The sequence below is a fragment of the Tarenaya hassleriana genome, unplaced genomic scaffold (assembly GCF_000463585.1).
Source record: "Tarenaya hassleriana unplaced genomic scaffold, ASM46358v1 Cleome202, whole genome shotgun sequence".
In the NCBI taxonomy this organism is placed as follows: domain Eukaryota; kingdom Viridiplantae; phylum Streptophyta; class Magnoliopsida; order Brassicales; family Cleomaceae; genus Tarenaya; species Tarenaya hassleriana.
This window is the reverse complement of record NW_010965390.1, coordinates 100965-111755: the sequence shown is the minus strand read 5'-3', so window position 1 is coordinate 111755 and position 10791 is coordinate 100965. Positions and strand designations below refer to the sequence as shown.

At 44.8% G+C, this 10791-nt stretch overlaps 4 protein-coding genes across 11 annotated transcripts in view; 1 reads left to right on the top strand and 3 right to left on the bottom strand.

The window, feature by feature from the left end:
* LOC104814110 (UDP-glucuronate 4-epimerase 3-like) overlaps positions 1-1161 on the top strand; it is a 1861-nt gene extending 700 nt beyond the window's left edge. The window contains exon 2 of the mRNA XM_010541989.2: positions 6-1161. Coding sequence (XP_010540291.1) covers positions 6-1001 — 996 coding nt within the window. The 3' untranslated portion in view covers positions 1002-1161. The remainder of the gene's footprint in view (positions 1-5) is intronic.
* A 50-nt stretch (positions 1162-1211) lies between these two features.
* On the bottom strand, positions 1212-3216 carry LOC104814082 (40S ribosomal protein S13-1-like). Its single transcript, XM_010541948.1, has 5 exons — positions 2852-3216; positions 2669-2741; positions 2038-2176; positions 1753-1939; positions 1212-1356 (listed from the first exon to the last, which is right to left on the bottom strand). Exons 1-5 carry the CDS (start codon positions 2872-2874, stop codon positions 1323-1325), a joined length of 456 nt encoding a protein of 151 aa, XP_010540250.1. The 5' UTR covers positions 2875-3216; the 3' UTR covers positions 1212-1322.
* LOC104814083 lies at positions 3042-5823 on the bottom strand. Its single transcript, XM_010541949.2, has 3 exons — positions 3908-5823; positions 3423-3612; positions 3042-3351 (listed from the first exon to the last, which is right to left on the bottom strand). The coding sequence occupies exons 1-3, from the start codon at positions 5489-5491 to the stop codon at positions 3224-3226; spliced, it is 1902 nt and encodes a 633-aa protein (XP_010540251.1). The 5' UTR covers positions 5492-5823; the 3' UTR covers positions 3042-3223.
* A 539-nt stretch (positions 5824-6362) lies between these two features.
* Positions 6363-10072, bottom strand: LOC104814081 (type III polyketide synthase A). Of its 8 annotated transcripts, none has more exons than XM_010541943.2 (7): positions 10006-10072; positions 9476-9871; positions 9061-9374; positions 8465-8872; positions 8190-8369; positions 7523-8058; positions 6363-7431 (listed from the first exon to the last, which is right to left on the bottom strand). In XM_010541943.2, the coding sequence occupies exons 6-7, from the start codon at positions 7713-7715 to the stop codon at positions 6443-6445; spliced, it is 1182 nt and encodes a 393-aa protein (XP_010540245.1). In that variant the 5' UTR covers positions 7716-8058; positions 8190-8369; positions 8465-8872; positions 9061-9374; positions 9476-9871; positions 10006-10072; the 3' UTR covers positions 6363-6442. The 8 variants fall into 8 exon arrangements, with proteins under 8 accessions (XP_010540245.1, XP_010540248.1, XP_010540242.1 ...); XM_010541946.2 differs by having other exon boundaries at positions 8465-8666; XM_010541940.2 differs by having other exon boundaries at positions 8465-9374; positions 9476-9719; positions 9793-9871.
* Positions 10073-10791: the final 719 nt, after the last annotated feature.

Here is a 10791-nt window from a genome sequence, read left to right as displayed (position 1 = left end):
CGGCGGTCTCCGTCGGCCCCCACGTCTCTGCCGCTCTGAAACGCCGCGGCGACGGCGTTCTAGGGCTGGACAACTTCAACGACTACTACGATCCATCGCTGAAGAGAGCTCGGCAAGCACTTCTCGAGCGAAGCGGAGTGTTCATCGTCGAAGGGGACATCAACGATTCAGCTCTTTTGAAGAAGCTCTTCGAGGTCGTTCCGTTCACCCACGTGATGCATTTGGCCGCGCAAGCTGGAGTGAGGTACGCAATGGAAAACCCGAGCTCGTACGTTCACAGTAACATTGCGGGTTTCGTGAATCTGCTCGAAGTGTGTAAATCCGCTAATCCTCAGCCAGCGATTGTGTGGGCGTCGTCTAGTTCAGTCTACGGCTTGAACACCAAAGTGCCCTTCTCGGAAAAGGACAGAACGGATCAACCGGCTAGTTTGTATGCTGCAACTAAGAAAGCTGGCGAAGAGATTGCTCACACATACAGCCACATATACGGTCTCTCTCTGACGGGATTGAGGTTTTTCACGGTGTACGGGCCTTGGGGAAGGCCAGACATGGCATATTTCTTCTTCACGAGGGATATTCTGAAAGGGAAAGCGATATCGATATTTGAGGGGGCAAACCATGGAACGGTAGCGAGGGATTTTACGTACATTGACGACATAGTGAAGGGGTGTTTGGGGGCTTTAGACACGGCAGAGAAGAGCACGGGAAGCGGTGGAAAGAAGAGAGGGGCGGCTCAGTTGAGGGTATTCAATTTGGGGAACACATCACCAGTGCCGGTGAGTGAGCTGGTGAGCATACTGGAGAGGCATTTGAAAGTGAAGGCGAAGAGGAACGTAATGAAGCTGCCGAGGAATGGGGATGTGCAGTTCACGCACGCCAATATCAGCATGGCTCAGCGAGAGCTCGGGTATAAGCCCACGACGGATCTTCAGACGGGGCTGAAAAAGTTTGTGAGATGGTACATGGGTTACTACAATGGCGGAAAGAAAGCTTCTGCGTAGGTACGATTGTTTCCTTAAACACTTTGTGTTTGCCCTTTGTCCCGTATACGTTAGTTACTCCAATTGCTCTCCGCCAATTGAATTGTATTAGAACGAAACAATGCGTCATTTGTTCTCTCCGTTTCAATTTAAGATTATGATGATTATTGTTTTCTTTCAACTGTGGATTTGTTTTGAGATTGCGGCGTTGTTGTTGTTTTTAGCTGCAACTGGCCAGGAACATTAAAACTGATTAAAAAAGGGGGGTAGCAAACATAAACCAAACCATCCGTTCCAGTCAAACACAAAAGACACGATGCGAATCTCTTCCCTCCAAGGCTTTTAAGCCACAAGGGTGCTGGCGGTTGTGGATTCACTGCAAAATAACCAAATATAAACAAGACCCATCAGCGCATCATTGGGACGATTTAACCATCAAATTTCCAATGTCCTATCATAACGACAAAATATAGACGACACACGAAATTACTGCATAATGGGTAGGATAGCTCCATAAGAGCAACACCGGTTCAGTAACCAGAACCCACGAATGACCAAACTACAAATGCAGTGGATACACAGCTAATCTCTTCCTTCATGCAGTAGTAATCTGTTAAAGTCGTCTAGCAGGTTTTCAGTAGAAGGGCTCACTGCATCTACGAGCAAGAGATTTCTAGAAATAAAATTCTGGATTACCATCCCAATATTCTAAAGGAACATGCAGCAGTTATATGGAATGAGTGGTTTTCTAGTACAAGAGGTGGATACTCACTACTTCCAGACAGGAGGAAGCTTCTTTGTTTTCTTGTAATAGCGAGCAAGACGGTGAATCCTGCTCTCAACCAAAATCAGCCTAAACTTGGAATCCTTGTCCTTCCTGTTCCTCTCAAGGTGTTTACGGATAGCAACAGCCTTCTTAATAAGGTGGTAAAGATCCTCTGGGATCTCAGGAGCAAGTCCTGCAGAATGCAATACAACATAGTGCCATTAAGGACAAATGAACGAGTTGTTATTCTGATACCAAGTACTAGAGGATGAATATGACTTGAAAACACACCATGGGCTTTCAGTATTCTCAAAATCTTGCTTCCGGTAACACTCTTGACCTGAGGAATCCCATGGGAGTCACGGAGAATAACACCGATTTGTGATGGAGTCAAACCCTTTTTTGCAAACTTGCAAATTGAATCATCAACCTGTGAATCCAGAAACAAATCTATTGATAAACTAATTTGGAATAAACCAACTGCGTCAAATCAAATTTCAGACAACACACATGACAAAGTAAAAAAAAGGACCCAAATTAAGCATTAAGACTAGCAAAAAATTTGGACCTAAAAGAATCATGCGCGCAGAGCAAAAGATCTCCCAGAAGTCAGTTTTCTAAATCGGAAGACACAAATATGTCCGCTTTGATCAGAAACGATACAGTAAAAGCTTAATGTTCAAGCATGAATGGGCTTAGGAACCAAAATACCTCAGAAACAACGAGCTTATCGTTCCACTGCTTTGCAAAATAAAATTCATAAAACCCAAAAGCATAACTCTACTTCTTCACACGACAACAATATCATAAATATAATTAACAACAAAGAGCTATGGATTACATCATGGTATCCAATCGAAAGGAATCAATTCGGAAGAAAAAAAAACAATGGATTAAGAAACTAAGATCAAAGCTTTCTTACATCCTGAGGAGAGGTCTTCAGCCAACTCGGAGGGGTCCTTTTGTAAGGCAATGCAGAAGCTGAGATACCCTTACTGCAAAAAAAAAAAAAAAAAGAGGAAGAGATTACCACAAAAACGAGAAAAAAAAAGACACGAAGACTGGAAGACGAGATCAGAGAAGGAAACAGAGAAAATTAACAGACCCTCGACTGTGCATACGGCCCATGGTGGCGGATTCTGAAGCTTCGCCGGGATGCCTCTTAGTCTTACCACGGTTGTGACGAGTGGTGAAGAGAGAAAGAAACCCTAGTTAGCCAGCGCCCAGCGGAGATGTCATGCTTATATATTTCGGTTAATATAATATAAATTACGGGCCTTGTGAAAGCCCAATAGTTATAATAATTGGGTAACTTTTAAAAGGAAGCCCGTGGTTGTGAGCCCATTGAAACGTCCATCACCACCACAGAAAAACCCTCAAAGGGATAAACCCGTGACCGAGAAGTTTGTAACCACAGACAGAGATATTTACACGCGTGCATGAACAGACACGACACGGCAAACGGGAGCATTTGTGTTTAAGCATCGAGGCTTGGACCAGGATATGCGGGAAGACTCATGATCCGCTTGTCCAGAACAGGACCTCCCACCGTGAAATGGTACAGACTCTGAAAGGTCCCGTCTTTAATCCCAAGCAATTCGTGCACTGCCCAAAAAAAGGGGTTCAAAGAAAAGTAGAATGCTTTAGCCAATGATCCGGACATTACAGTTGCATACCAGGGTCATCGAAGTAGCAGCCTATCCCAGTCGCAGATATGCCAATTGCATGCGCTTCCAAGTACAAAACCTGGCCAAGAACACCAGTCTCCCAGAACAGGCGAGGGTACATCCATGGAAACTTCTCCCGCAGGGCTGGCTCAAACCGAGCTACCATGCCCAGGCTAAAGCAGCCATCGCTCGCAATGTCCTGCAGTCAATCATAAGAGAACTTCTCATTTTGAGTTCACCACAACTCTTGCGGCATTGATTTAAATCTCACTAGTATATGACTTAGGAAAACATCATATTGAGTTCTGATTAGAATGGGTATCTAACTGTCTATCTCAGAAGACTCGCCGTGAAAATATTCGACAAGTTTACAGATGATCTGTGAAGGAAACGACGTCATTGTAGAGGTCCAGCCAAACTAGAAATTCTAGACGGCATCCATTCTCAAAGCAAAACTTTTTAAGACAGTTGAAGGAAACACCAAATCTACATACCTGATGACACGATAGATCTTTCGCCAGATTTTGGCAATCTACTCGAGCGAGCTCATACAATGGAAGATCATCAGGGCACCCATCTGGTTTGATCCACTCGAACTCGGACCTCATAGCTTTCTTGAGATCACTGACATGATCCTCATTTCTGGCCAGGAAGTACAAACCCTTTGGCAAGCCCAAAACTCTATGCACAAACAGAGCAAGATGGACCTCAGCATCCCATGGAAGAACCCGAAACGGCAGTGCCATTTGTTTTGTCTGCTTCCTGCCACTATCAGAACCAGAAGGAAGACAGTGGAGCAGAATCTGGTAAAACATTGATCGGTCTATGAACGTAACTCTGTCCATGTCATCTGCGCTCCTCCTCTTCCTCACGACCTGTCTCGTTGTCAGCCCCTTGTACGAGCCTTGGTTTAAGACACCGCTGCTTCTGAAGAGATCAACAGAGAACAATTTGGAGACTGACGATATCGGCTTTTTCACTGCTTCAGCAGTCCTGTATATTATATCCCAACAAACATGCTCCTTACTGAGAGCATTGGGTTTTCCTTTCCATTCCAAACTCGGAAATTGTGCGATCACAGAGCTCAGTTCGTCGTAGTTTACTGTGAAATCTCTAGTTCCGTTGGGAAACACAAGCAGTAGGCAGTCAGGATGCTCGAATTCGATCCCTGGAAATTTACCTTTGCCGGGTCTTGATGGTATCTGAAACTCAGGGAAGATGTGGAGTCCCATTAGTCTCTGCAGATCCTCAAACCCGAGCCCGTCTAGAAGCTTGACGTCCCATCCGAGCTCAGCGGCGGCGATGGTGATAGCGCCAATGGCGTGACCCGCGTCGTGGTTACAGTACCTGAACGCTCGTTCTCCGTACTTCCAAGCTTCCCGCCAAAAAATTGACGAAATCCCAATGAGAAAGGAGTTCTTGGGGAAGAATTTTGGGAAAAACCCGGATGGGATGTTGGCTCGAATTTCCAAAGAGTGCTCTTTTGGAGCATAATGCGCAACGAAAGCCGATTCGGCAATCGCATCGATAGGTGGGGCGATGAGATAAGCCTCGGTCGGGTGCAAATTTCCGCTGCTCGGGTTGACCCGGAGGGACCAGGTAGAGAATCCGGTGGTTTTCCAGGCGGAGAGAGCGAGAGAATCGTAGAAAAGCTGAGAAATTGAGGGGAGAGAGATGGGTTTCGGCGGAGGGAGCGAAACAAAAAGAGACGAATAGAGAGGAGAATCATCGATGTCGTGGTTGTCTTGGGGAAAGTGCTGAAGAGGAAGAAGAGGAGCAGAGACATACCGACGAAAAGGGTTGGGTTGATTAGCCCAGTCGAGACCGCGTGGACCTCTGGCGTAGTTAGTGAAGGAGTGTTTAGTCTGGTTATGGTATCTGAGAACCAATCTCAGCTTATCTTGGTCTTCGTCTTCCCAGTCGTTTACGTTAGGGTTTTCCCGAGAAGGCGATGTTCCAGGTGGAGATGAAGACGAAGAGAAGGCCATAATCGGGATTACGTATCTTCTGGTTGGGATTGGCAGAAGCGGGCTTGAGGAAGGGAGGAAGGAGGTGAATCGGGATGAGATCGGTTTCATAATTGTTCCAGAAATCTGGGAAACGAGGATGTGATTCTTCTATAACATTCTGTGGGAAGCTTCTTTCGAATTCGAGTAGTGCCGCAGATGGAGACTGAGATTTCCCCCAAAAAATAATGATTTTTTTTCCGGAAGATGGTCTGGGCGCCCGGTTTCGATTGGCCGGCGGGATTGGCAGTTCCGGACCGGTTTGGCTACCAAGGGGTCCGAGATATTCCGGTTCACAAAACCGGTGGTACGACGTCGTTCGTCTCATCGAGCAAGAACTTTACCCTACCTAAATGATATATTAATTATGTATTTATGTATGATTGATTATAATAATCGAGTATCCAAAAGCAACCACATGTGTACATGTAAATGTGTATCACATCCACAGTCATAACCATGGCTTTGATTTGATTCTTCTTCTTCTTCATAACATTCTTGTGGATAGCTTCAGCTTTAGCTCTGTGTCCGCCTAATGACCACCTCCTTTTACACGCTCTACACCGAAACAAGACAGTACGCAAGGTCTTCGTCTTCCTTTTCAGACAAGTCAGAACTCCATCTCTCTACCCAACTGTTTGTCTTCGCCCTTCCAACCACGACTAACCATTATTAATTAATAATCGGAGCTTTTGATTGACTAATTAGCGTATTAATGGCACGTGATCGTTGTTTGACTTGTTCTTATGCCCTGACTCTCTGACACCAAGCTACAGCTGTAGATACATACACTCACACTCACGCGTGTGTATATAGGGAGATTTTCTTTTACGAACCATAAAGGGGTATATATATTAACTGGTAAATACACCGACGACCATGCAGAAGGAGTTAAGTGAACGGTTGGACCTCCACATTTCAATGTGTTCAATTTTTTTTTAAAAAAAAGGTAGAAAACATTAATTAAAACTGATAAGATGCGTTGAAAACAAGGTCTATGGCATTCGAGAGCTTTAGGTTCACTCAGAGGCTCCGCATCAGAACGCCTTCGAAGGTGATCCCAGGCCCAAAAGCTAAAGCCAGTCCCCACTCTTCATCTTCGGCTTCGCCTTGGATGGCTTTCTTCCTGAGATCGTCTCTGACGTACTCCATCACGTAAAAGATGGTGTTGCTGCTGACGTTCCCGTAATCCATCAAAGCCCTTCGGCTGCATTCAAGTTTTCCAGGTTTCAGCTTCATTTTCGTCTCCAGACGGTTCAAGATGGCCGGTCCACCGGGATGGACTGCCCAGAACATGTCATTTAACTCCAACGCCTCACCTCCAGCCTTTCCCTTCAGTTTCCTGCAGAACTCTTCTATGTTGTCTTCTATCTTCTGTGGCAGATCCCTTCCTAGCTTAAAGTTAATGCCCTCTTCTGTCAACCGCCCATCTATCACGTTCTGTGTCCCCGGCAAGAACTGCTGTACCGCGTAGTGCAGCTCCATGAACGGAGTTTCCGATTCTGTCGGATCTGCTCCAATTATTACAGCAGCTGCACCGTCTCCAAACAGCGCTGCCCCGACCAAGTCATAAGGACGAGCTTTGTTTGGGGGACGAAACCCAAGAATGGTGGTTTCAGAGGTTGTGAGCAGAACCCTGCTTCCTGGATTGTTCTCGGCAATGTCTTTGGCAACACGGAGACCAGTCACCCCGCCATAACAGCCAAGAAAGTAGAGCATAACTCTGTTCACGTCATTTCTCAGCCCTAGCTGAGCTGAAAGGTGAAGATCGCCCCCAGGTAAGCATATCTCGCTTGAGGAAACATAGACAACATGAGTAATGTCCTCCACTGGCCTTCCCCATTCATTTATGCAAGCCAAGCTCGCTTCAAACGCCATTTTGACAACCGCCTCGTTTGCAATGTCAAGCCTTTGCCTGATTGTTGGTGAACCTTCTGTTGTTAGTTCAGGGTATTTGTCCAGTACCTCCCTCGACATGACAGTGTACCTTGTTTTAACGGTTGTCGTTTTGCCTAAGAGACGACAAGGTTATGAGAGAGTTTTCAGTACTAAACTGAGACAAGGGGAAAAGGGTGAAAATTAAAAGGGAAACGGTGAACTTACACAAGTGTTGCAGCTTCTCTTTGATAAAGCTGTCATCACATTTGGTATCGCGGAGATATCCCTCCACAAGATTCTCCTGGGGAACGACTTGGCTCGGGAAGGCCTTCCCGAGAGCCATCACGGTTGCCTTCCCGGGGTTCGCAACACGCCTCCCGCTCTGCCTCTCAACACCAACCATTCCAGATTTCGACATCTTTTCAGGTTCAAACAATTGATTTCTGAGAACAGGGCTGTGGATGCAAAAACACTGACCAAAAGGAAATGAATTTAAAGGGAAAGACAGAGATGTTTCTTGGGGAGAGTTTGGTTCTGAAGATTAAAGAGCATGGAAAGAGAGACCTCTTATCTTATTAGGGTTTGGTGATTATTTGGGAAATGTTGGTTAGGAATGCTTTAAGACCATGAAAAGGCAACAAACATTTTTTGCCCTCTGGGTTGTAAATATTTGCATAGTCTGGGATCAAGAGTCTTTCTGCCTGGGAGGTATAATTAAGGTGAAAGTTAGGCAACCAGGCAGTTGGACACCTTTGAGAGACCTGTAACAGAGACATGATGCAAAAGAAACCTGTCAGTTGCTGAGTAAAGAATTTCTCTTCTCATTACTCTTACCGTTCTGGAAGGATAATTCTTGGAGATAAGATTACAAAATGAAAATTTGGAACTTTACCGTAAGCTTGAGATGCCGTCTAACTGGAAAATCCAGCACACACTCCGCTTTTGCCAGTAAAACTTCTGCTGGTAGCAAACTATGACTTATAGAATTGGGTCTTGAGTCTTGTCTTTCACTGGAAGTCTATATCCATTATTTCACGCATTGTTCTATTCCCACAGATATGACCGGAACACGCTGCTAACCACAGAAACAGTCTAAAATTTGAGCTCTGAATATTAGGGTAAAAGACTGACTGACAGTATAGATTGTTCTGCATTCAAGGCAATAACCTGATTTCTCGAAATGTAGCCATCATCTTCAACACAAACTGAAGTCCAACTTGTTTTCCAGCAGCCTCTATGCTGTTGGCGGTTCCCATGTTCCACCAACTCATAGTACAAATGGAATGCTTCCGAGTCTCTTATGTTTACAGTCTTTTGATGACTGAGTTGCATGTGCTAATATCAATCCTTGTGTGCCTCAACTATATTTCTACTCTCACAGAGGAAAACAATTAATATCTCCATATTAACTAAATATTCGTTATCACAAAGCAAACCAGAAAAGCTTTATCCTTTTTTTGTGACAAGCAGGCTCACAGCATGTGTTGACAGTTCAATGTTCTGCCTTATTCCTTTCTTCAACATTAGCCATAAAAAGCCAAAAGAATCATCCAGAAATTTCTGCTTTCAAAAGTTCTGCAAGTATAGAATTGAACATAATTCCTCCTGTAAGATGTGAGTTCTAAAGCATTTTCTGTAGGCAGGAACAGTTTCACCCTTCTTCTAGAACCCACTAATCAACAACTCGTAGATTCCAAATCCGGTTCAAAATCCCACCAAAACATTAGGACCAATAGCAGCTCATTTAGCAGCCTGGAATTTACCTTATCTGCAGTGACCCGTGATCCAAGTCTTGTAAGAAGCTGAGTATTGTGTCCCTCTTTTCCTTAGCTGCCTGAACACTTTCTCCGCTCTCTCTTTTTTCCCATTGGTTCATAAATATTTGAACATTGGGTTATATAGGCTGCAACAAGAGGCATGCATCCATCCTTGACAATTATCTCCTTCTCCAGTAACCCGTTTAACAATGCCTCTGCCATTTCAAAATCCTTCCTCTGGCACAAACAACAAAGCAAGACACTATATGAATTCAGATTAACAATTTCTGCGAAACCCTTCATTGATGCATCCAGAATTCCTGCATCACAACAATAGGCAGCAAGCAAAATAGTGAAAATGCACGCATGTGGAGCAAAGCAAGATTCGACCATATCTCAGTGCGTCACAGAGCCCCATTACCAGTGTTGAAAGTAACATCATTGAGTGCCAGAGCCTCATCCATCGCATGCTTCACACAAATGTGTTCCCTTCTTAATCATACACTTCACCACATTATGCACGCAATTCTGTGTCTACACAAGTCATCCACGAATGTGTTATATGTCACAGCATGGGGATCGCATTTACACTACGAATCCGGAGTGACCTCGTGCGTATGAAGCATTTTGTCGAACATATTACGGGCCATACTAGACCTGCCTCGCTAAAGCAGAAACAAGAATAAGCTATTGAACGTTACAACGTGTTAGAGTTCGAGAGAGGCGCATTGGCCGTACCACTTTGATTTTGGAAGACGAATTCCATCATTCATGGCTGATCTTAGGGCATACAGACCTGAAGGCTTGTCCGAATGAGCTAAAGAAAGTATGGTTTCAGAAATAACCAGAAAAATTAGAGCGGCTTAGTGGGCGAGAGAAATGCAAGAAAAAAGAAAACACGAATAAAAGAAAAAGAAAGTCAAACTGGAAGAAAGATGCAGATGGAGCTACCGGGAAAAATGGTGGAGCAGTCAGTCGAAACTCTCCGGCGAGGTGAGAACTGAAAAACGCCACCGATCGTAACGGGACGAACAAGGCCCATAATTAGTGGAGAGAGATGTAGAGATGTTACTTTTAATGGGTTTGTTGAAACCCAGCCCATTAAAATATTGATCGTTTAATGCTGGGCCCATTGTCAATCAAATGAACCCAAATCCAATTAATAATGGGCGGGTTTGAATAATTTATGGGCCAAGGCCTCCAATGTACGCAAACCTCGTCGAATACGTATGATGCATGAGGTGGGCTCCCCTTCCCTCGCAATTAATCAATGCCTGATTTATTGCAAGAAACAAAAGAAAGGAAAGCGATGGGATGCGGAGGAATTAGCTTCTGAATTTGACCCCTTTTTGGACTTTCAACTTTTGAGCACGATGCTTATTACAAGCTCACGGTCCCACCTCTCTCTGTGTCTGTGTGTGTAAAAGGTTCATTATTTGAAATTATAATTATTGCTATTAAAAATGCCATGGACATTCCGTACAGTTGAGTCAACTTCCTTGTCAGCCTTTCACCAAACGGTCAGAACTCTCCTACTGTTCGGCGAGTGCATCGGACGATTCGATACTCCCCTCCCTGTTGGTACACGTGTCCCTTCTTCTATGCCGATGGATCTGAGCCATCCATAGGGCGCGTGTCGGAGCAACGATGGATATTTTGCGGAAGCGAATATAATTCGTCGTACGTAGCAGATACGATCGTCTCCTCTGTCTTCCTTCCCCCCCCCCCCCCCTCACC

Coding starts and splice junctions, on each gene's coding strand:
- LOC104814083 (XM_010541949.2), bottom strand. CDS start 5,491: ATGAAACCGATCTCATCCCGATTCACCTCCTTCCTCCCTTCCTCAAGC. Junction 3,613..3,907: donor AAGATCTATCGTGTCATCAG/GTATGTAGATTT, acceptor GATTGACTGCAG/GACATTGCGAGCGATGGCTG. Junction 3,352..3,422: donor CTGCTACTTCGATGACCCTG/GTATGCAACTGT, acceptor TTTTTTGGGCAG/TGCACGAATTGCTTGGGATT.
- LOC104814081 (XM_019202582.1), bottom strand. CDS start 7,715: ATGTCGAAATCTGGAATGGTTGGTGTTGAGAGGCAGAGCGGGAGGCGT. Junction 7,432..7,522: donor AGAGAAGCTGCAACACTTGT/GTAAGTTCACCG, acceptor GTCGTCTCTTAG/GCAAAACGACAACCGTTAAA.
- LOC104814082 (XM_010541948.1), bottom strand. CDS start 2,874: ATGGGCCGTATGCACAGTCGAGG. Junction 2,742..2,851: donor GGCCGTATGCACAGTCGAGG/GTCTGTTAATTT, acceptor TTTTTTTTGCAG/TAAGGGTATCTCAGCTTCTG. Junction 2,177..2,668: donor TGAAGACCTCTCCTCAGGAT/GTAAGAAAGCTT, acceptor CTGGATTCACAG/GTTGATGATTCAATTTGCAA.